The sequence below is a fragment of the Anas acuta genome, chromosome 2, assembly GCF_963932015.1.
Source record: "Anas acuta chromosome 2, bAnaAcu1.1, whole genome shotgun sequence".
NCBI lineage: Eukaryota > Metazoa > Chordata > Aves > Anseriformes > Anatidae > Anas > Anas acuta.
Genome location: NC_088980.1, coordinates 89,317,466 through 89,338,551, shown reverse-complemented (window position 1 = coordinate 89,338,551; position 21,086 = coordinate 89,317,466). Strand labels below are relative to the sequence as shown.

Genomic DNA, 21,086 nt, shown 5'->3' with positions numbered 1-21,086 from the left:
TCTGCCTGAAAACAACATACAGGCGATGAAAAGGGGATCCTGAGGAAACGTTCAAAAGGGTAGTGAAATAGATATCAAATAGCCAATTAAATAAATAGCCTTCTAGGTCACCCAAAGCAGAAGTTAAAATTATGCATGACTATTCTTATTAGCACTACTTTCTACAACGAGTTTCTTTCCAATGCCAAGATCTAGAATTTCTTCCATCGGTGTTACAGTTCTATCTAGTTCAACATGCTGTCAGTGCGCTACCGATATACCTTCCCTCTCTGATGCATTCAGATATAAGACAGTAAGAAAATCAGAAGCAGGCACAAAAAGCACAGCCAACACAATGCTACAATAAAACTCCCTTTTTTCACCATTCTTCACACACAAATATCTTCCATCCTGCTGACTTGGAAGCTCACTTTGAGATAGATATTACTGCAGCTGTCAAAGGAAGCCGTGACAAACAGTCTGATGCAACTTTTTATTTCTGTTTTACCAGAAATACTGCAGAAGGTACTGCAATCAAACGAAACGTAAATGAGGCCATAACTACTGGGCTACAGATAAAGAGTTTTAGTTAAGTCCTGAAATAACCATATGGCCACAGGAAGAACTCTCTTAAAGAACATCTTTATAAGGGGACTTTCAAAGAATGCTTTTTTTTTTTCCCTCAAAGTGGATTTTTTTAAAGACCATCATATAATTATTAAATAGCAGTAGGCAAAAAATGCTCCCTTTCTGTGGACCTGAAAGATTTAGGTGGAATACCAGCTGTCAGATGGCATTTAATTCTTGTCAAATCTCAACACTGTCTTGAGCTGAACAAATGACATCTCCCTATAGTATTTGTTTCTGGGAGAGGCCTCTTTTCTTACATTTTCAGCAAACAACCATCATTCTGGCCTCACTCATCACTACCTATCAACCCTCATCCTTTTTCTTGTTTTAAGGGGTCCCTTTTCTCTGCTACTTGAATCCAGGTTCCAAGGGTCACATTTCCTTTTTCTCTCACATTTCCTACAGGAATAGACTTAGAGAAGCTTCTCAGTCATGCCACAGCCAATTCTACCAGACAAGACAGAAACACCATGCCATATACTAGGAAAACAGGAACTCCTTCATATCTTTGTATTGTTTAAACTAGTAAAAAGTATTCAAGCTACCTCAGGAAACAAAAAATTTAATTTACCAATCTCTCTGGTTAATGCTATCTTTTAGGTCCTCTAGAATATTGTAGAAAAACTGGGAAGCAATTGAATAAAATAATGTCAGTTCTTCAGTGGTAGTTTTGAAAATTTGCCTGACTATATTATATCCTTTGAGTAAAAACACAGCCCCTTCCTTTCCCAAGGAAGACCACAAGGAAAACGTTTTGAGATAATAGCACAGGTTTAACATTCACTGTAAATGAGGCAGATATCCAGATTTAAAGAGGGTATTGCCAGGAAAGATCTACAAATGACTTTGAGTCAATCCATTAATAACGATCTTAATTTGTATCAATCTCAACACATACAAATTTTTCAACTTAAGTTTCAGGACTCATAAAAGTGAAATCAGCTTAGGACTTTTCATGCTATAAGTAGGGATAGCTTCATATGCAATGATATACTCTCATCTAATCGAGACTCCAGATTTGGATTTTGAGACAGATGGAAACTTTTATTAAGTACTGGCACTTCTTAGAACTTTATTTGGATTGAGTCGAACTACATCAACTTAAAAAAAAAAAAAGATTAAAAAGTCAAGGGGATTTTAAAGCTTACTATGCTGAGAAAACTAATCTTATTTTAATTTATCAGTACGCAGGAATACTATCAGCAAAGTTTGAAGAGTAACACGTACTGTGAACATTAATGTGTCAGCTCTTTCAGAACCCCGAAGTATTTTGTTCCCATAAAATAGGCTGTTTTGTGCTTTAAAGATCAGAAGAAAACACCCATAAGTGTGCATATATAGGTATCTACACACGTAATAATATGTAAAATACTAACACCAAAGAGTGTATATTAAAATATTCAAAGATAGAGGAAAAAAACAACTTTTTAAATTCACTTGTAACCACTTAAATGGTTACAACGGTTCATCATTCATGACGTGCACATGTCCTCAACTAGAATCCTAATTTTCCAGTATTAATCTTCCTTTTTATATTCTTGTCTTATTAGGTACACACAGATTCCAGTGACTACCAGAGATTCTCTGCATTGTCTGTGCAATAAAGAGATGGTCTTTCTGGATGCATAATCTTGCTTTGTTCTCATTCTATAAATTAGCATGAAGAAAAATATACCTATACTCAAGGACTTGCAAGTTTTGTCTTTTAGAAGAACAGAGGCCACTATTTACAGCAGAAGAACTCGTTAATAATAAAAATTAAGATTAATGACAATTCATATAAGACATCCAGTGAAAGACTGTTTTAAAAATTGGTGCTGTGGGACATATATTTTGCCACTTACATCTGTGATCATTTTCCCTCTGGTCTTGTTTCTTTCCCTGTGGTTAGCTCGTTTCTGTTTTTGCTGCAGGACTCGTTCCCTGGTGGTGCGGTACTCCAGAGCAAATTCACTAATAATTTTGCAGAACTTATTGATGTTGACTTCGCGTATTGCATAGGGAGGATGGCCCATAAATAACAAGAATGAGTGAAACCTGGAAAACAATGAGTTAATGAATGCAAAGGGGAAAAATCTATTGATCATTTATAGGAAAACAAAACAAAACATTTCACTGCATCCATTTATTACTTTATTAACTCCCATATTTTTTTTTGTGCTACAAAATTTTCATGGATTTTTTGCGTAACATTGGCATGGTTTATAATTAAAAACATGAAAGCCTAGTCTATGATAACTTCATCCCAGTCCATTTTCCCAGGCTGATGCAGGAGATAAGACGCTTATGGAACTCTATCTACTTTATATGATTAATTTGGAATGTGAATGACCAATTTCATTTCAGTTATAGAAAAAAAATATTTATTAAGTTTCAATCCTATTTATTTGTATTAAGCAACTTCAAAGAGGCTGCTAGGATGTTGGGGAAAGTCTAGACAAGAAGAATGCAGATTTACAGGCTAGCAAACACAAGAAGAAAAGAATTTCTCGTTCACAAAAATGACCATAAAATTATATTATCTTCCAAGTAATTTATTTTGGGATACTCTCAATTCACAATTTTACTGCTTCTGTGGCATTCATAGCTTCTGCACTATTTGCAACTTTTACTATTGTTTCTATTTTGCATGATCAAGAATAGCACACTGAGTGTTTAAAAATGCATGTGAATCCCTTTTAACAGCATCCATATCCTTGATGATAAAAATTTTCCTAATCCTAGAAAGATGCATTTAAACAGAGACATTTTTGGATAAGTCTACAGAAGTTCTGCAGCACTTAACAGGAAAAAGTTAGTATTTTTCTTACTTATACAATGCATACGATAAACACTACAGTAAATTGGTGAATTCACTTCCCTTCTCCTGCAATTGGGATTTCTGCTTAATTATAGCATGAAAAAGAGGTCATTGCAAAAACGGAAGTACTGAATTAACTTCTCAGTTGTATATCAACAAATTTGGGGTCATTTGGAATGCAGATCCTAATTTTGACCAAAGTAATTTGGAAATTCTTCAGTAGTTGGAAAATCTCTCAACATTTCATTAATAAACTGAAGAAACATAGCTACATTAATCCGATGACTTAAACGATGGCTCTTACATATGTGTATGTGAAAAAAAAAGTTTAGGTTTATGCAGAATTATCATGAGTAAGTACATTTCAGAACACTGCAATTAGGGCTAATTTCATTGGATAAAACTAAATCCAAGGGCAAGTCCTAAAGAAAGGAATCTTAAATCTGTCTCCTACTGTTTAGGCATAAAAGAAGTAGTCATAGATCTTGCAGACAGGGGTGGTGCTGCTTACAAAACTCACTGTACATGACCCCTTTCAGCTTCCATGTATGACAAATTTATCATCAGAACTTCAATATTTTGCCACGGCATATTCTTGTTAACCAGACAGCAAGCCAATCCCTCTAAAAAGTATTCAGGGAAGGATAAAAAATATAGCAACTTAGTCACAAAGATGCTAGCTTTAAGGGGTTAGGAGTTCAAAGGCCCAATTATTGCAACATGAGAACAAATGATTGCCTGGATTATTGATTCTTTTTATAGGAAATACAGAAACTTCCTTGAGTAAGGATATTTCTTGAACAGATGTGAATGAGAACACACGCACCATATACATCCTGGTAGATGTACTTGCTGGAATATGTACCTATACACACTTAAAAAAATTGTGTTATGTCATAATTTAGAATTTTAGCAAAGTACATATCATTGAGTACTGTCACCAGTTAAATTCTTTACCTGTTAATTATTCTTCTATGAACAATCTTCAGGATTATGATTCTTTCTGCACAGTCCTTCAGGAACTCAGACATCTTTTGCTTTAGAGTTGGCTTCATCTCATGCTTTGCTATAGCCTTAAGGTGATCCCATGACGCTTTGCACCTTCTTTCCATCTGACACAAGTTTTCCTGGAGTTGTTCAAAGTCAACCTTAAAAAGAGAAAATAATAGAAAATATAACACTTTACTCAAAATGCTATCACAGTATCTTTGGATATCTGAACAGTGCAACTCATGTATAAGACAGGGTCACTCTAGTGGCAGAACAATATTAATTCACATTATTAATTACTGCTAAATAATTAAGAAATGCCCCTTTCTGTTTTACTTTGTCTATATCTTTCTGTTTATTTTGTCTCGGAGGCCTAGGACCTGAAGAAAGGACAATAAAATACTGTGATGTGCTTTTTCCCTTGCTAAAATCTTCATAGCTACAACAAGCAATTGCATGACCCAATTATTTCTGTTGAGGCAACAAAAGCTTTCTCTCACTTTTCCTTAATCCTTTTCTCTACTACTCATAGCTTTTTATACCATGCTTGCTGCTCACTGTAGTATCGAGCCAACACTTTGCCAATTTAGGAAGCACTTGGATGTATTCCCTAGCTGTGCACTGACTTGTTAATAGATGATCTACTTCTGATCACAAAATTCATGGGCCAGGATTTTTTAAATCTCTACTCAAAGGAAGTGTTATTTAGTGATTTCAGTACTAACTTTCATCCCTTGATATACATTATGAATTTTCTAACAAGATTATATGATGGTTTTGAAAATCCGTCAATGCAGTTAAAATAAATTATTGCATCCTACAGTAATGTTCATCAGGACAAAGGCCAACACGTTCCACTGAAGGTGAAAGAGAGGTTCCCCTTTACTCATCAACCAAAAAAGGTTTTCAAATCATAGTAGTCTACAGAAGGCATTTAAGATATGTTACTAGCGACTGGAAGAAGTGCTTTAAAAACCCTTCCACAGCACATAAGTATATGAACACAAAAAAAAAACCAAGAAAAATAAAACTGCCCAGTGTGTTCTAAAACTCCAAGAAAGGAAAAATATATTTTATAATACCACTTCACAGTTCAGATGAACTCAAGCAATAAAACACAGATTTAGCCGTCAGATTCCAAACACAGTAGTTTGCGATGTTATGATCCAGTACTCCAGTTAATTCCTTAATGCTAAATGAAAATCAGTGACAGAGACAGGTTTTAGTTCACTCCAGCATGTGTGACTGTGCTTGAAAGGAGGTGAATTTTCCTATCTGTGCTAAAAGCTACTAATGGCTGCAAAATAAATGAGCCTTGGATACCAACTTTTACAATTCTGCAGCGGTTTGGAGTAAAGTCTTTTCAGCTGAGATCAATATCCAATGGAAGTAAGTCTCAGCATAATTTTTCTTCTTTTTATTTAAAGTCCAAAATTCCTGATATTGGTTCCAACCTCAGTTGGTTACACATCACAGAATGAAGTTTTCAGCTGTATGCAGTACCCAGTGTTGAGACCTACGCTAAGTATAGCCATGAGAAGTGCATTATGATTACAAACCTCCTGGTATTGATTGTATTTGGTCTTGCCATGATTTATAAAGTACTGACTTTTTCCTCTTCATAAGGAAATAAAAACATCCTTTGATCCATTCTGCTATTCAAAAAAGCCCTGGAGGTAGAGCAGCTGTGGGGTTTTTGTTTTCTTTAGCATATCAACGCATATGCTTTTGAAAATAAAAAATAAAAAAAGTCCCTTCCAGGTCAGTATTTTCATTGTTGATGATAAACACATTGCTGCTCTCCATAGATGGTGTATCTAAAGCACACATGAGAAAAGCAGCTTTAGAGTACTACCTGCATGACATCTCAAATGCCATTTTTCTCTCTTCACTGTGAATCCAAATGTGGCAGGGACAATGAATAAACTTTTAGTTTATTCTGAGCAGCATCAATCCGATCAGTATGTGACCAACAAACCTCTCTATTTTATGCACATTTCTATCATAAAACAGCAGGTACTCGTATCAGTGGAAAATACGAATCCTTTTGCAAAGCAATACTTTAGCCTCATCTTAATGGACCATGAAAAATTAGCACGGTGGTCCAAACCTAGATCAGTAACTGTAAACAACTTTTTAAAAGCAATCACAGCGTTCAGCAATGTTATTGTAATCCTCTTTTTCTTGTCATTTTAGCTATTTTTGTTGTTCTGTTTGGGGTGTCTTCTAACAATGGAAGGATTACAAATACAAATACCTTATAATAGCAAGAAATGATCACAGGGACATGTAGTTTGTAGTTTGATTTGTTTTTTGTTCGTTCTTTCTTGAAGGGAAAGGTGCACTAATTCTTGCCTGCAGCTGTGACTAAGAAGGAATTTAGGGGAGCTTCACATCGCATTGCAGCTCCAGGTGACCTCAGAACAGGAGGCAGTCAGACAAGGACTGTTATGGTATTATTTTATGAGTATACTCCGCTGAATAAAAGGAAACAGTAATCTGAAATGGCCTTTACAGCTTGCTCCTTAGACAGCAGCATATGATGTTGTGCCCAGCCCCCAGGATTTTGAGGAAGGTGAAAACATCTTCTTCTTCCTCCACAACTCATTACACTCATATGCAAAAGAGATGAAGCTTGCTGGTCTTACTTACTGTTATCTTCTGCTAAAACTTCAAAGATAAATCTCATTTTTATCTCAGGAGAAAGAAACAGAGGTCTTAGGCTGCTATGCAAAATAAAAATGACTCCTTTCAGACACCGGATGTTTATTTTCATCCATAAATTTAGAAAAAACAACTTTCTAAATGCTTGTAGGATGTAGTTGATATGTTCCTCCCTTCTCCTCATGGGCTCCTCTCCATTTACAGTTGTGAGAGAACAGGTTGTGAGGGAACAGGTTGTTTTCCTTTAGAATTTCTTCGTCTGGTACGCGCTTTGCACACATTTCCTTTTCCAGCTAAATCTCTTCTATTCTCTGGGCTAAGCTTGCTGCTACTCAGAGTACAGAACTCTCTAAAATCATCAGTGCTACATCTGATTAAAGTATTCCTCTATTAATATTCAGCCCTTGTATAGGGTCAAAAACTTTACACCTGGATCAAAGAAAAAACAAACAATATACCGATACCTTCCCAGTAACAAATGTTGCCTTAAATTCACAATAAAATGGCAACTATTTTATCATGGGTACTAGAAAGATGCACATAATCATAGACAAAATCTTTCTTTCTTCAAAGTTCAAGATAGTTTCTACAGTGGACCACAGCTGAGCTTGAGCTGTTTATAACTTAGGGTCAGACCATTCACTCTCACATTATTACAGGGATGAGTTCTGGCAGGGAACATGAAATCTTCCTCTTTTCCTGAGCTGGTTCAGTGCCAGAGGAAATTCTGAGAATTGCTCCTTGCAAATACACTGTCATCTGAGTGCAGTGACCTTCTGTGGCATACATTCAGGAGTCTGTCTACTCCAGTATTTCCACACTGGCTTGCTTCACTGGATGTCACAAGAATTATCCCAAGACCAACATCAGTGCAACCTGCACCCTGTTGGTCACATTGTAAGTGAAGTAGATGCCAGGTCGCAAAACCAAAGTATAAAGGAATTTCTGTCCATACATTTCTGGTTCTAGGGTAAGAGTTGTCATCCTGCCCGAATAATTTTGGAAATAATTAAACCTGAATCAGTCCCCTGATTAAAAATTAAAGATCATATGTGCTTATTGAGGTACGATCAGATAAACCTATACAGTACAAACCTTTCCACTACATTTTAGATCCTCAAACAATCTACAATAAACACACTAATATGGGATCTACTTGCAAATGCTTTATGAAAGTCTACACTGTCTGGGAGGAAGGGAAGTAACACCAGTAAGCAGTGATGTAGGTCACTTGGTGTTACGGCATCTACAACACTACTTGAGTCATTTCACCTGAAATATTACTCAAACACCACAATGCGGTCAGGCGCCTGCAAAACTGAATTTGTGCTCTCTCAGACCAAATCTGTAAGTCTCATTTGCCACTGGAGCTCTTTCCCCCTTGCCCCAGTCTGCCTCCCCCTGCTCTGCCTCTCCCCTTGCTCTGCTAACCCGTGCTCGGAGCTGGAGCAGCAGCAGCCGTCCTTGCAGCTGGCACCGTGAGGAATGACCCAGCCTAAGAAACCTCGTGCCCTCACCCCCAAGCAAGCTTCCTTCCATGGAAAGTAATATGACTTTTGGCATTTGTTTTTGTTTGAAGAAACGTAGGGAAGGCATACTCGAATGATAATTGCAGAGAAATACCTTCTGTCAAGCAAGGCAAGAGAAGCCCTGCTGAAGCAGAGCAGGAGGCAGGCACGAACTTCCCTACTATTTTTTTTTCCTTTCTCTGCTTCCCAGTGTATCAAGCAGATGCCAGAGGAGCACTTCTGCTGCAATCATCTCCTTTCTCCCCACACATCCACACTGAGTCCCTGGGGCAGCTGCAGACCTCCTCCTCCCCTGCTTAGTCTAATCCTCAATTCTTTTCTGCCAGCGAGCCTTGTCCCCTGCCCTGTGATGTTATCATTTCCTCCTGCTTGCTCTTAAAGCTGCCTTCTTCTCCCTTGCCTGGTACCTGTAACAAACCATGCACCTTGCTGAAGGAGATAAAAAAAAACAGCCAGAAAATTGGTATTTTAATTAAAAGTAAATTAAAATTGAGGGAAAGAGGACAATTCCTATGTAGCTGGCCAGCTTCTGGATGCATGGGGAAAATTATTCAAGGGGATCAAAAAGAAGAAAAACATTTTAAGTAAGAATACTTTTTCATTCAGTAACAGAAGATACTAGTGCTGATGCAACTTCTTCCTCCCTCCCCCACCACACTGGTAAGTAAACTGCTAGAAACAGCCCTGAGTTCAACTGCAGACACCTGGGGTCTGCTTCTGTGTTAGGTATATCAATTCCAGTTCAATACCATTGGAAAAAAAAATAAAAATCAAATTAAAGTATGTAAAAAGAACAAATATCTAAGTGCTTATAAACATAGGATCCTAAACAAACAGTAGTCCTGCATGACCCTAGATACTTTTATACAACTATGAATACTTTTGTACCATTTTATTTTTTTTCTGGCCTTTCTATCTACTTTTGGGTGAGCCAGTCTTTTTTTTTTTTTTTTGTCTTTTTTTTTTTTTGTCTTTTTTTGGAACTAAGTCTCAGGAAATTCTCATATTATGTGCATATCAGGAGAAGGGGCATCTCTGTTTATCTACAGCATGGAAATTGTTTAGCCTTTGTGGCTTCTGAAAGATGTTTGTAGACAAAATGGAGCTCAAAATACAGCCTAATCCACAGTGAAATATTAGTTCTCCTTTCCTGTCAGCTTTCCTAAACCAAGATTTCGCCTACTCTGTGAACATTCCCTTGAAGAGGGCAGCTTGGATGGCTTCCATGTCCTAACTCTTTGATTTGTGGCAGCTAAGATCAAGTGGGAATAGAGCTTGTTACAGTAATCCATCAGTGGTATAACACATGTAGGAACATCCCAAGAAGGGAGACCTTGGGCGTCACGCAGAAGGTTAAGGCTATAATTTCTCTTAATGTGATTTTGTCTGGCCTTTTCAGAATTTCATCCGCTTTGGGCAGGGCCACTAGATCAGCAAACCACAGACTGAAAGACTTTGCTCAATTTTGCATGCCCTTAGACCTAAAAATTTTTTAAAAGTGACAGCATTGGGTTAAGCTTCTTCCTCTCTCTAAGGCTGAAAAACAGAAATAGAAGATTCATTTGAGAGTACACAGTATATAGTGGTGTGGATTTTAGGAAATGACTGTTTTCTTTTGTGGCAAATTTCATTTTTGTGATTACTTTGTGTAAAAAAAAATGGAATAACTTCTTAACAAAGAGAGGAAGCAGGAAAGGAGACACTAATATACCTAAGTGTGCAGATATGAAGAATCATTCAACATAACCAACAAAAAATAAAAAAAATCCTAACATGAGAAACCAGCCTTAGCGAAGGCAATAAAAAGGAGCCTAAACACAGGCTGTACAAGAGGAAAGCCAGCACAGCAGAGACAGAATCCAAAAAGCAAATACCTAAGGACAGAAAACAAAACCCACAAAATCCTTTATGGTATCTAAAAAAACAGAAAATCATGTCAGAGGTCCTGGATCACTGGGGATGAGAGAAACTGAGGAAGACCAGAGTTAGGGAAGGGAAGCAAGATGACTTCTTTTTGTCTAACTTCATCACCAAGAAAGTCAGGAAGAAACCTATTCTGGCATTTGTTTTTATTTTCTGTATTTTATTTGTTAGTAGACATGAACAAATAGCAAGTATTCAAACGAAGAAACAAGTGTGTTGGAGGAGGTGATAGCTTACAAAGCAGTAAACAACCAGAAGACAAGAATTCTAAAGGCAATTAAAATAAAGCAATTGAGCCACAGGCTAAAATGAGTCTGCTTTCACTATACTTAATAATCTGGGGAATCAGAGGATAGCAAAAGTTTCACCTATCTTTGACAAAAGCAGCAAGGGTGATTCAGAGGACTGTAGAGCTTCAAGCTTTATTACTATAACTGTTACCTGGCTGAAAGAATAAATAAAAATAGGAAAACAAAACATCAAAGAAATCACTAGATACTGAATATATTTATAAGCTGGTGAACAGATGAGAGCAAGGAACAAAAATTAGACTTTCAAAATCTTTACAAGAAGCCTCATGGGAGGCAACTTATGAAGTGTGAGGCTGAAAGCAAAATAAAAGAGTTTATACGTATTGATTGTCATCTGGTGACAGGGTTAACAGCAGGTGGCTTGTGGTTTCTACTAAATATTTAAAAACTATTTGAGACCAAGAAAGCATGCTGAGAGGGTAAAATCTACAGATGGCAAGAAATTAACTCAGATTAGCCCCGACTTCAGAGGGCTATTAGGGATTTAAGTGATAAGCAGTCAGTCAGTCTGCTTCAGCAGATCATGGCCATTACTTTAGATTGCCACGAAGTGCACTTTGCAGGCAGTAACTTGGAGTAACTCCGTGTCTGGCTGGGTTCTGAATTGCCAGATCAACTCAGAAGATTGCGTGGATGCCCTTGTGAGCAGTCCAAAGATGACTGGTGTCAGAAGGACAGCAATAGTAAAAAAAAAAAAAACAACAAAAACCAACACAAAATCTCAGGCTGTCTAACAAAAGACAGTATAAACAGAATGGGCAAACATAGTAACCATGCGATATTTGTACGAACAGGTTAGAATGCTGTATTTACTATTATTTAACACATCCCAGAAGGGAAGATGGAGAAAAAGTGTGAAAATGGGTGTCTAAAAAAGATGTGGAAGGATTATCTGAAACACAGACAAGGTTCTGAGCAGCCTGGCTTAATTTGGCATTTCAGTGAAAAGGGTGATGGACCAGATGACCTTCAGAGGTCCTTTCCAACCTAAAAAATTCTAGGATTTTATGAAATAGGGAGATAAAAAAAAAGTTTCTACTGTTCAATATATCCAAGACAGCAAATCCTGAAACTGGCAAATGCTACAGCAGAAACAATTAGATTATGAAACTCATTGTCACAAGAACTTTTCTAGGAGCCAAAATAAGATTGTATTTTTGAAGTAAAAAAAAAAAAAAAAAAAGGATTATGCAGTTTTTTCCCCTCAAAGTATCAAAACAATGTGTTTTTTGGAAAAGCAATCATTCCTCCATTTGATGCATATAATGAGTATTATGACTCATGAAAAAAAGATTTTCTAGGAGAGCTCTTCCTCCTTCTTCAAAGCTTCTTGTGCTCTCCTCTCAAGCAGCTGGTATCAGCCACTGTCCAATTCAAGACACTGGACTAGATGGGAATTATAAACCAGAATTTTCACGTTGGTTATCTCCTGGTGATGTTCTGTCAAATTTATTCCATTAATGAGTAATGCATTGTTTTTAAGAGTCGTCCATGAAATTTGACACACTGAGAGGCCCAAAAATGAGGTTACAGTATTTCTATCCTAAGTACTACCAATAAATACTCTGCATTCCAAATTAAGCCATTGACTAGACTTATGCATTAGTAAATTGATTACCACTTTTTAAAAAAAGTGACTGCTGCAGGATTCCTTTATTTGTTTTTATCCTTCTTAACTCCTCCTCATCAAACTTGCTGTCAGGAGGACAGTAAAAGAATTACACAAGGTATTCCAAGGACACTTTTATTCTGGAGACAATTTTATTACCCCAGAAGTGTATTCTGTCTAGTGCCTTTGAAATATGTAAAGAGATGTATCTGCCTTAAAGAAGAGATTCCTCCAAACCACAGAGTAAGTAAACAAATTTGAAGATATTGGTAAAATAAAGTAACCATAAAATAGTTCCTAATAGTTATATAACATTAATCATATGTATAAGAAACATGAAAATGGCTGTCATAACATGGTGAGGAAACCATATGATAGACAGATATAAAGCTCAAAACACAGTGTTCTGGCATCTTTGAAGTTCCGTGAGGAATAATGCAACACGTCCACATTCATAACAAGTTCTGTGACCAGAGAGGAACAAATCAAATAATAAAATTAAATCTTAAAGATTTGACTTTACAGAGGAGCTTATAAATCTACATATTTACCCTCTAGACATACCTTAGCTGACCTAGTGATGGCCCCGATCTCTGAATAAAGATCAGTGCTGTCCGGGAACTTTTCCACCACCATAGTGCAGACATGGTGCAGGAGGGACTGCTTATGCACTGTGTCCTTGACTTCTGGAACCTTCTCGAGGTAGCTCAACTCAAAAGCTTTGGCCTGTAAGAGGGAAAACAGGAAGAAAATAAAAACAAAAATGCTACTCCATCCCATCCCATGCAGATTAGTAGACTAAAATGATTACCAAGCAGGGGCAGAAGGAAAAGATGAAGAATCTTACAGAAAAAGAAACTTATTGCTTTTATTTTTATTCTCTTAACTTGCTGAAGATTAGACCTAAAATGAGTCCTTCTACAGTGAAATGACTCATGACAAAGTTCTTCATTTTGAATGGGGAGCATCAACATTGAACTCAAGGAATTTACACAAAGAGAACGCCTAGCTCTAAATTTCCTTCATGTTATGCAGAAAAGGGCAAAGAGCATCCATGAAACACAAATAAAAGAAAAAGTAGGTTCTGTTTTCTAGATTATATTTCTGGTCAGCAATAAATACTGGGTTGTAACTGTCATAATGGTTTTCACTTCTGCTTTTTGAAGGAAAAAGCTCAGGGGAAATGCTGGAACACCGGGCTTACATTGGTTCCATTCAGAAAGTTCCCGATGGCTAGCAGAGTAGAAAGGATAAATCCCAAAGTTTTATTGTGCTCCAGTTGGTCCATTCCTTCTTTCAGATCTAGAAGCGGTTCTGCAACTTCCTGCCATGAGAAAAGAAACAAGAAAATGAAGGCTGTAGTTGGCTATAGCTGCTTCTAGTTTTTAATTCTAAGGTTTAGATTAATTACTGCAAAAAGTTCCTGAACTGGCGTCTTGCAGAGTGTAAACTAGCCATGTGTGCTGGCTTTCTTCCATGTTCCAGTTGATAAATCACATGCAAGGACAGCAAAGAAATACATAAAATACTTTCCTAATGTTGCTTGTTTATGTATGCATTTGCCTTACTTGTCCTTGGGATTATTCTATGATTCTGGATAGGAGATACAGTATTACTGAAAAGGCTGTTGCACCTGAATTAGGGACATGAACACCCCTGGTCCCAAATGAAAAAAGAAAGCTTCTTATAACTATTCTTTCTAATCTTCAAAAAACAACCCCCCAAAAAAGTTAGAACTCTGGCTGAGTTGACATTCACAGCCTGACCGTAAAGCTTTCTTCAAACGATGGTCACCTCTGAGTTTTAGATACCACTTTGTGCTTGTGTGACTTTAAAAATGGGGGAAAAAAAATCACACACACACAAAAAACAAAACAGAAAACCTCAAACCCCAAACTAACGAAAGACCCCACCACCAACAACCCCAAACTAACGAAAGACCCCACCACCAACAAAAACATAAAATACTGCAAAAATAAAGCTTTAAAAGTGGTCCCGTTTTGATCTTTTAACTTAATGCATCTTCCATCCACACACATTGTCTGAGTATAGGTATGTGAACTGATAAGACTTGAAAACATAAATTCAGTTCCATTACCTCGGGAAGTGAACTACACCAGAGAGTTCAAAGGAAGACAGTGAGGGTAACTGAGTTGAGTGAGCTTGTTTCTATCTTAGTGTGAGGCCCAGGGTTATTTATTTTATATGCACAGTTACAGTTCACATTGTTCCTATCTCCAATTGCCATCCAAAGAATCCCCGAGCAACATTCTTTTCCCAAATTATTACACTTTTTATGAGCTAAGAAGCCAAAATTAAGCTGTTATTTTAGACCAAGAGGCAAAGTAACTGTGAACTTCACTGTCTTGGGGAAATACAACTGGTCATTCAAAAACTATACTGATATTTTACCACAAATAAGAGCACAAATACAAAGGAAACATGGATTTCTAGTCACTGCAGAACAACTCAACTCTCAACTTAAGAAAACAGTATGGCAAATTTGAAATAAATTAAGAAATGGCACAGTGACCCAAGTAACTTCTACATCAGAGGAGAGCTGCTAAATCATCCAAGGCTTTATCAAGTTAAACTAAAATCAATAAACTGCTGCACACAATTCTTTGAATTGGTTTACAAGTCAGGACTGATTTTTTTGTTTGTTTTGTTTTGTTACATTATGGAGATGAATCACAATGCTATACATCTGCTGCAAACACAGATTTTTGAACCATTATACCTGCATCAACTTGCAAACTGTTTAAAAATCTTTCCTAGAAGAATGATTTGAAATATTCTGAGGATAGATAAAAAGGGATCATAAAAGGCTTCCAAGCAGGCCATACTGTAGCCTTTTATTTAACTATTTACATGCAAGCTATCCATGCTTAAGCTTTCTTCCATATAGTGCACATTTATCATTACTCTTTGCGTTTAAGTTTATGGTAACATAAAAACAAAGAAAAAGTCTACAAAAAAAGTGTGCTATGTACCATATTAATAGGGGAAATACCCATTGTTGCTCCCTTTAAAACTCACCTTTTACTTGGAAAAAGCAAATGCATAATGCAGTTGCCTCATATCCCTAGCTATATCACATATCCTTTTTACCATGCTTTTGTTTCTGACCTAGAAATTATGCTTGAATGAAATTTGAGGGCTGGTCTAGAATTTTTGGTGGTGAAACATCTGATAAAGCCAGGTAAATGCTTATGTTATTAACATGTTTAGCTTACTGTACCTATATAAGTTCACAAGCATGCTTTATTGGGAGGGGTAAAAGCTTTGGATGGGAATTTTGGAATGACAAAAATGTAATTTGCTATATTTATATTTAAATGAGACTGGCCTGTATAACTTATCATGTAATTTTAAATGACCAGAAAGTATCAAGGCCATACTGTACAACTTAAGTTCTGCTGCATTTTTAAAATTTTCAGACAGTTTAAGTATCACTCAAAAGCACAATCTCTGTGATGCTATTTGTCTAGCACACCATCTCTGGGGAGCCTAGACTTAGGGGTAATCTTTCTCCTCAGAAGAGGAACTAAACGAAGCCCTTTTCTTTACCAGTCAAACTTTTCTTATTTCTACACCTGCTTATCTTCATTTATGATCCTTTGAAGTTGTCATCAATAAGGATATATTTGCCCACAATGACCTTAATAAAAAATAAATAAATCAGATTTAGGACAATGGAACATTCTATTCCTCTTTCTAAGACCTTTAAACTCCCTTTAAGATAATCAAATTTGACAGCATCTGCACCAGAAATAGTTCAGTATAAAGAGGTAGCAGTAACACAGTGTCATTGTTTATGAACAGAGCAATCAAAAGACTGAAAATGAAGATTTAAAGCTGAAACTCTATCTCCTCTGTGTATTTAGTTAAAATACATTACCAAAAGAAAGGTGCGAAAAATTACTGTTCCAGTGATGAACATGCAGTAGGCATAAATGTTAGACACATGTTAACACTTCAGAATGTTATACACATCATCAAACAGACAATTTGGAAAGGGTTTTCCTTTTTCAATGCATATACTTTCACATGCATATACTTCAATCCAAAATAATGCATTGATTTGATCAAGTGTCACAGCTTACAGTGAAAGCTGCAAGTGTGCTGTAACTGCCTATAAAGTGCAAAGAACGAGAATTTCCTTTGCTTTTAGTAGTGTTTCAAATGTTTCAGAGAGCAAGCTAGAAATACTAGGTATAGACATAGATTAACAGCTACTGCTAACTCAGATCACATGAAGGGAACAATTTAGCCTTCTGGTAACTTCAAAGCAGGATAAATATCTATACCAGAGGAGAAAAAATGGCAAAAAATATTCAGACCAGATACATATATTTAATGTTTTATAAGTCAGAAGTATAAATTATCTAAGATTAAAGTCACATTTAAGAAAAATGAATATTAGCTTGATATTTCCTAAAATCTAAGAAAATGAAGCAGAGACTGAGTAATCTTGACAATACCATCTGGAAATCAATCCATTCTTGTTATAGGTTTTGAAATATCCATGGCTAGATAAGCATAAGACATTTTTACAGAAGTATGTCCCACTTCTCAGAATCCATCACACAATATTATGTATAATAATATATATAGGAGAGAGCTGCCTGAAGAACCCAGAGCAACATACAGGGTATGCACTAGAAGTGCAGCAGAGAGTTCCTGTACTGAAATTCCTGAAAGAGATTGTGGAAGTCAGCAGGTAGCTGAAATTGCCTTCACAGTTTGATTCTGTTTCATCTCCTCACCGAAATGTCATGCTGTAATTTTGAAATTTTTGTATGTGATTTGTCATACATGATACAACCTGACTATAGCGTTCTCTGAATAAACGCTGTTTATGAAAAAGGTGGTGGCAGTCATCTGTGACCAAACTGAAAAGAACACCCCCGAAGGATGATCCTATCTTTTGTTTACAATTTTGTAAGAGAGCTATAAACAGAAATAACTTTAATGGATAGTGTTCTTCTTAGTTCATATGGATGTAAGATCGATATTCTCATTTTATGATGTATGCGTGAATCCTGTAGTCCTCATTCAACCTTTGTCTAAGGAAAAATTCTTACTGCTCTGAGGTTATACATTTCCTGAATAACATCTGGAGCAGCTGTGGTAAGGCATTAGCCCTTTTCTTTGTTCCAATGTCATTACTGCCTAATTAAAGGAAGGAAGACATAATCTCTAATTTTCTTTTATAGAAGAAATAGATTATGAAGGATCATTTCAGCTGTTTCCAGGTCAGCCACTGAAATAAAAGTGACTTATTAACTGTTTCCACAAAATACACACTCATATAATAATGAGGACAGAGAAAGATTAAGCAAAGACTTGGAAGAGTGTCTACCTCAGCCTCCCCATGTTTGCCTCACCTTTTCCACTATCTCATAGTCCATCTTGAAAGCCCAGAGCTGGAGCCTGGCGGAGAGTTCGCTGATGGAGGAGAGGGTGAGAAGGAACTGCTCAGCACTGCCCAGGGGGACATCAGGGTTTGCCAGCTGTGCCTCCTGGATCTTTTGCTTCTCCTCCTCAGTTGGGATCATGGTCAAAATTTTCTGCAAGGGGAGATAAAAAACAATAGTCAGTTGGAGGGGCTGAGATGCATGTAAGGGCTGGGCATGGGGACGCATCAGTAGCAAGGACACCAGCAGCAACAAGCTTCATTTTGACTTCACCCAAGCTTGTTTGATGACAAAGTGAAGTTTTTTTTAAGGAGCAAAATTTTGTGGCCTGTGATTTACAGCAGGTCAGTCTAGATATTAACGTTTAATTTAGCCTCCACATTTATGCATGTTCCAGTGCACCTGTAGGTATAAAAAAAAAGCTTGAGGACCTATTAAAGCTGGAGGAAGATTTCTCACAGCACAACTTGACAATGCGCTCTAAGCAAAGTGGCACACTGAGCTTTTTGGAAGGAAGCCTGGAGAAGGAGAAAAGGCTGGTTCTCAGAGGAGATGGGCTGGATTAGATACCACTGTGTGGCACAACAGGAGCTCCTGGCCCTTGCTGTTCTCACCATTTACTGTTTTTCATTTAGATTGTTTTGACTTTTATGAAACATGAAAACCATTGCAACATACTAGGGCATTCCTAAAAATGTCACCCAAAGTGAAGACAACTTCCCAGGGAACACTCATTGAATACACAGTTATGAACTGCATAACATATGGTCTTTTTCTCTTTTGATCTGAAAAGTCCAAAATATTGATGAAAAACGATCTCAATATTTTCAGTTTCTGCTGCCAGCATGGCTCAAAACATTTATATTTTTCCTTTAATTCTTGGATTTTATATGCTTGTTTACATGTGGCAGTTTTCCTTCCCAAAGGTATTGCTTCTTAGTTTTTAACATAATGAATGCATTTTCAAATGAAAAAGAAAAGCAAAACAACATAAAGGCATCAGATAAGTTGAAGTCTTTGCCCTGTTGATCAATGCCTCATTAAAACAAATCAGTAGATTTTCAGCACAACTTATGTTTATTCATCTGAGGAATGACATGTTTTTGCTGTAGCTTTCTATAATGATAAGGGCTGTTTTGGAGGTAAGGAGACCAAAATAAAAATACAGCCAAAGAGCTGTAAGACCTGCCAATCCAAACTACAGGCTTGTTCCAGCAGTGGCGATAGCCAATTTATCAAAGTAGCACAATTGCTCCAACTGGTACTGGTATTCCAGTACCAATTCCAGCAGCAATACTGCTATTGCAGTACCAGTAATTCATCTAGCTCCTTGTACAGTGCTGCAGCTAAGTGTGGAGAACTAGGGACTTTTCCTGGTCAATCTGGCGAAGAACAAGAGTTAAGGAAGCAAATAATGTTAACAAGGAATAAGCAAACAATGTTCAATCGGTTGAATGTGGACTTATTTAATTTTAGCCACATCATTCATATAGCTGACCATCTTCTTACACAGACTTCCACAAATACAAATAGGGAAGAAGTTCTTCTTGTCAATGTTGGTCAGAACATTGTCTTTCAGTTTACAAGAAGAAGAAAATCCTCCTTGCTTGAACGCTGCAAGAAGTTACCCTTGCTCTCACCTATAGCTAAAGGAAACAGAGAGAGTTAAAAGTCTGTGAGCATCTACTGTAATAAGGAAAACAAATCTTTTGATCTACCCCTATCCTAAGGAAAATAGAAGAGGAAGAATATTTCTCAGTACACTTTTATTTCCCTTGTCAATGTCTATTTGGAAAATGTTCTGTTCAGATTGACAGCATTTGCGTATTCATTTTGAGCTGTGCTATGTATGTATCCATCCTCAGATGCTGAAATCTGTAAGTTAAGTGACACCTGGCATCAAACTACAGATTTTAAGTAGCTGCTTCAGGGCACTTCTCAGTGCTCAAACAATAACCACCTAAAAATGTTCATAAAAGAGAGACCGAGCCTGAAACCCAGAAGAGGTTTTTCAATGTGAACCTCTGAAGAAGTCAGGCCTCCTAGTTCCTACTTCTCTCTAAAACAATGACAAGAAGCCAACACCCCTCCCAGTGAGCCAGAGCAGCTTGCAAAGAGGATCATATGAACATCCATACATGGTGAGTTGAGCAGTAGCCATGTGATGGATATAAAAATGCTTCTAATGCATTTTTGAAGGCTAACACTTCAGCAGTATTTTCAATTGCCTCCTACAAATAACTAGGGCTTCTGGCAGCTACCCAGGGATCCCACAACTATTTTGTGGTGGTGCAGGGCCTATACTCCAGAGATTTTGCACTGCTTTCGGGCATTTTAAAGAGGGCAAGGAAACAGTAAGCTCTATTTCCAAAGGGACTCTCCTCCTCCTTGAGCTTTATGTAAACACCACAAGCCAGATGGATCTGACAAAAAGTATTTGAGTCCAAGTACTGCAAGTCTGCTCTGCTGCTCACTGCAGTATGTGAAAAAGGCAATGCCAAGCAAAAGAGCCTGTAGATGTGGTGCCAGCTGTCAAGCATCACCCCTGCTGCTGAAAGTGCTGCCTCGATGGAATCAGAGCTGCTGCTGATGTGCTGGCAGGTCTCACCCCAGCCACAGAGCAACTGCCCCCATAACAACTATTTACTCACCAGAGCTTTGAGTTTGCTCAGGCAAGTAATTCTTATCCTGCTGGTCATCATCCTTAGTGTGCTCCTGAGCAAGCAGTAAAATGCTCTTATTCTCTATTTCCACTCTATGACTAACTTGAACCATTTGTTCAGTGCTGAAAACTGTTGAGTACATCACCTGCCAATTCATTATTACTATTTTGAATGTTTTTTCTTTTTTTTTTTTCCTAACATCACTGACAGTAAAAGGAGCATAAAAACACAGCAGGGCAGAAGGTTACTGGCACCTGATATGACCATTAAATCATAAATAGCTCTGAATCTAATGATTAGTTCAGAAAACTCTCTCCAATGCTGCATTCCTCAAGCAGATTAAAAGAGGACTGGTATAGGTTCATATCCTCTCATAATGTGACACAGAGATGTGTCATACACTTATTTAATCTCTGGGCACTCTCACACTATTACTTGGGCAAGAGACTAAAATTCTGAGAAGTGCAAAAACCTTGTAATGGATAAAAAAATAATAAAAGAAAAAAACTGGTGAGCCCATTTACATGAGATTATCGATCTTAATTGTTTTGATCCTTGAACTTTTAGT

At 37.2% G+C, this 21,086-nt stretch overlaps 1 protein-coding gene across 10 annotated transcripts in view; it reads right to left on the bottom strand.

Moving 5' to 3' along the window:
• FHOD3 (formin homology 2 domain containing 3) overlaps window positions 1-21,086 on the bottom strand; it is a 418,783-nt gene that overhangs the window by 28,474 nt on the left and 369,223 nt on the right. For all 10 annotated transcript variants that reach the window (XM_068671118.1, XM_068671115.1, XM_068671112.1 and 7 more), the window contains 5 exons: window positions 17,826-18,008; window positions 13,640-13,759; window positions 13,000-13,161; window positions 4,367-4,557; window positions 2,454-2,646 (listed from right to left, as the gene is read on the bottom strand). In XM_068671118.1, the coding sequence (XP_068527219.1) occupies window positions 2,454-2,646; window positions 4,367-4,557; window positions 13,000-13,161; window positions 13,640-13,759; window positions 17,826-18,008 (849 nt within the window). The remainder of the gene's footprint in view (window positions 1-2,453; window positions 2,647-4,366; window positions 4,558-12,999; window positions 13,162-13,639; window positions 13,760-17,825; window positions 18,009-21,086) is intronic.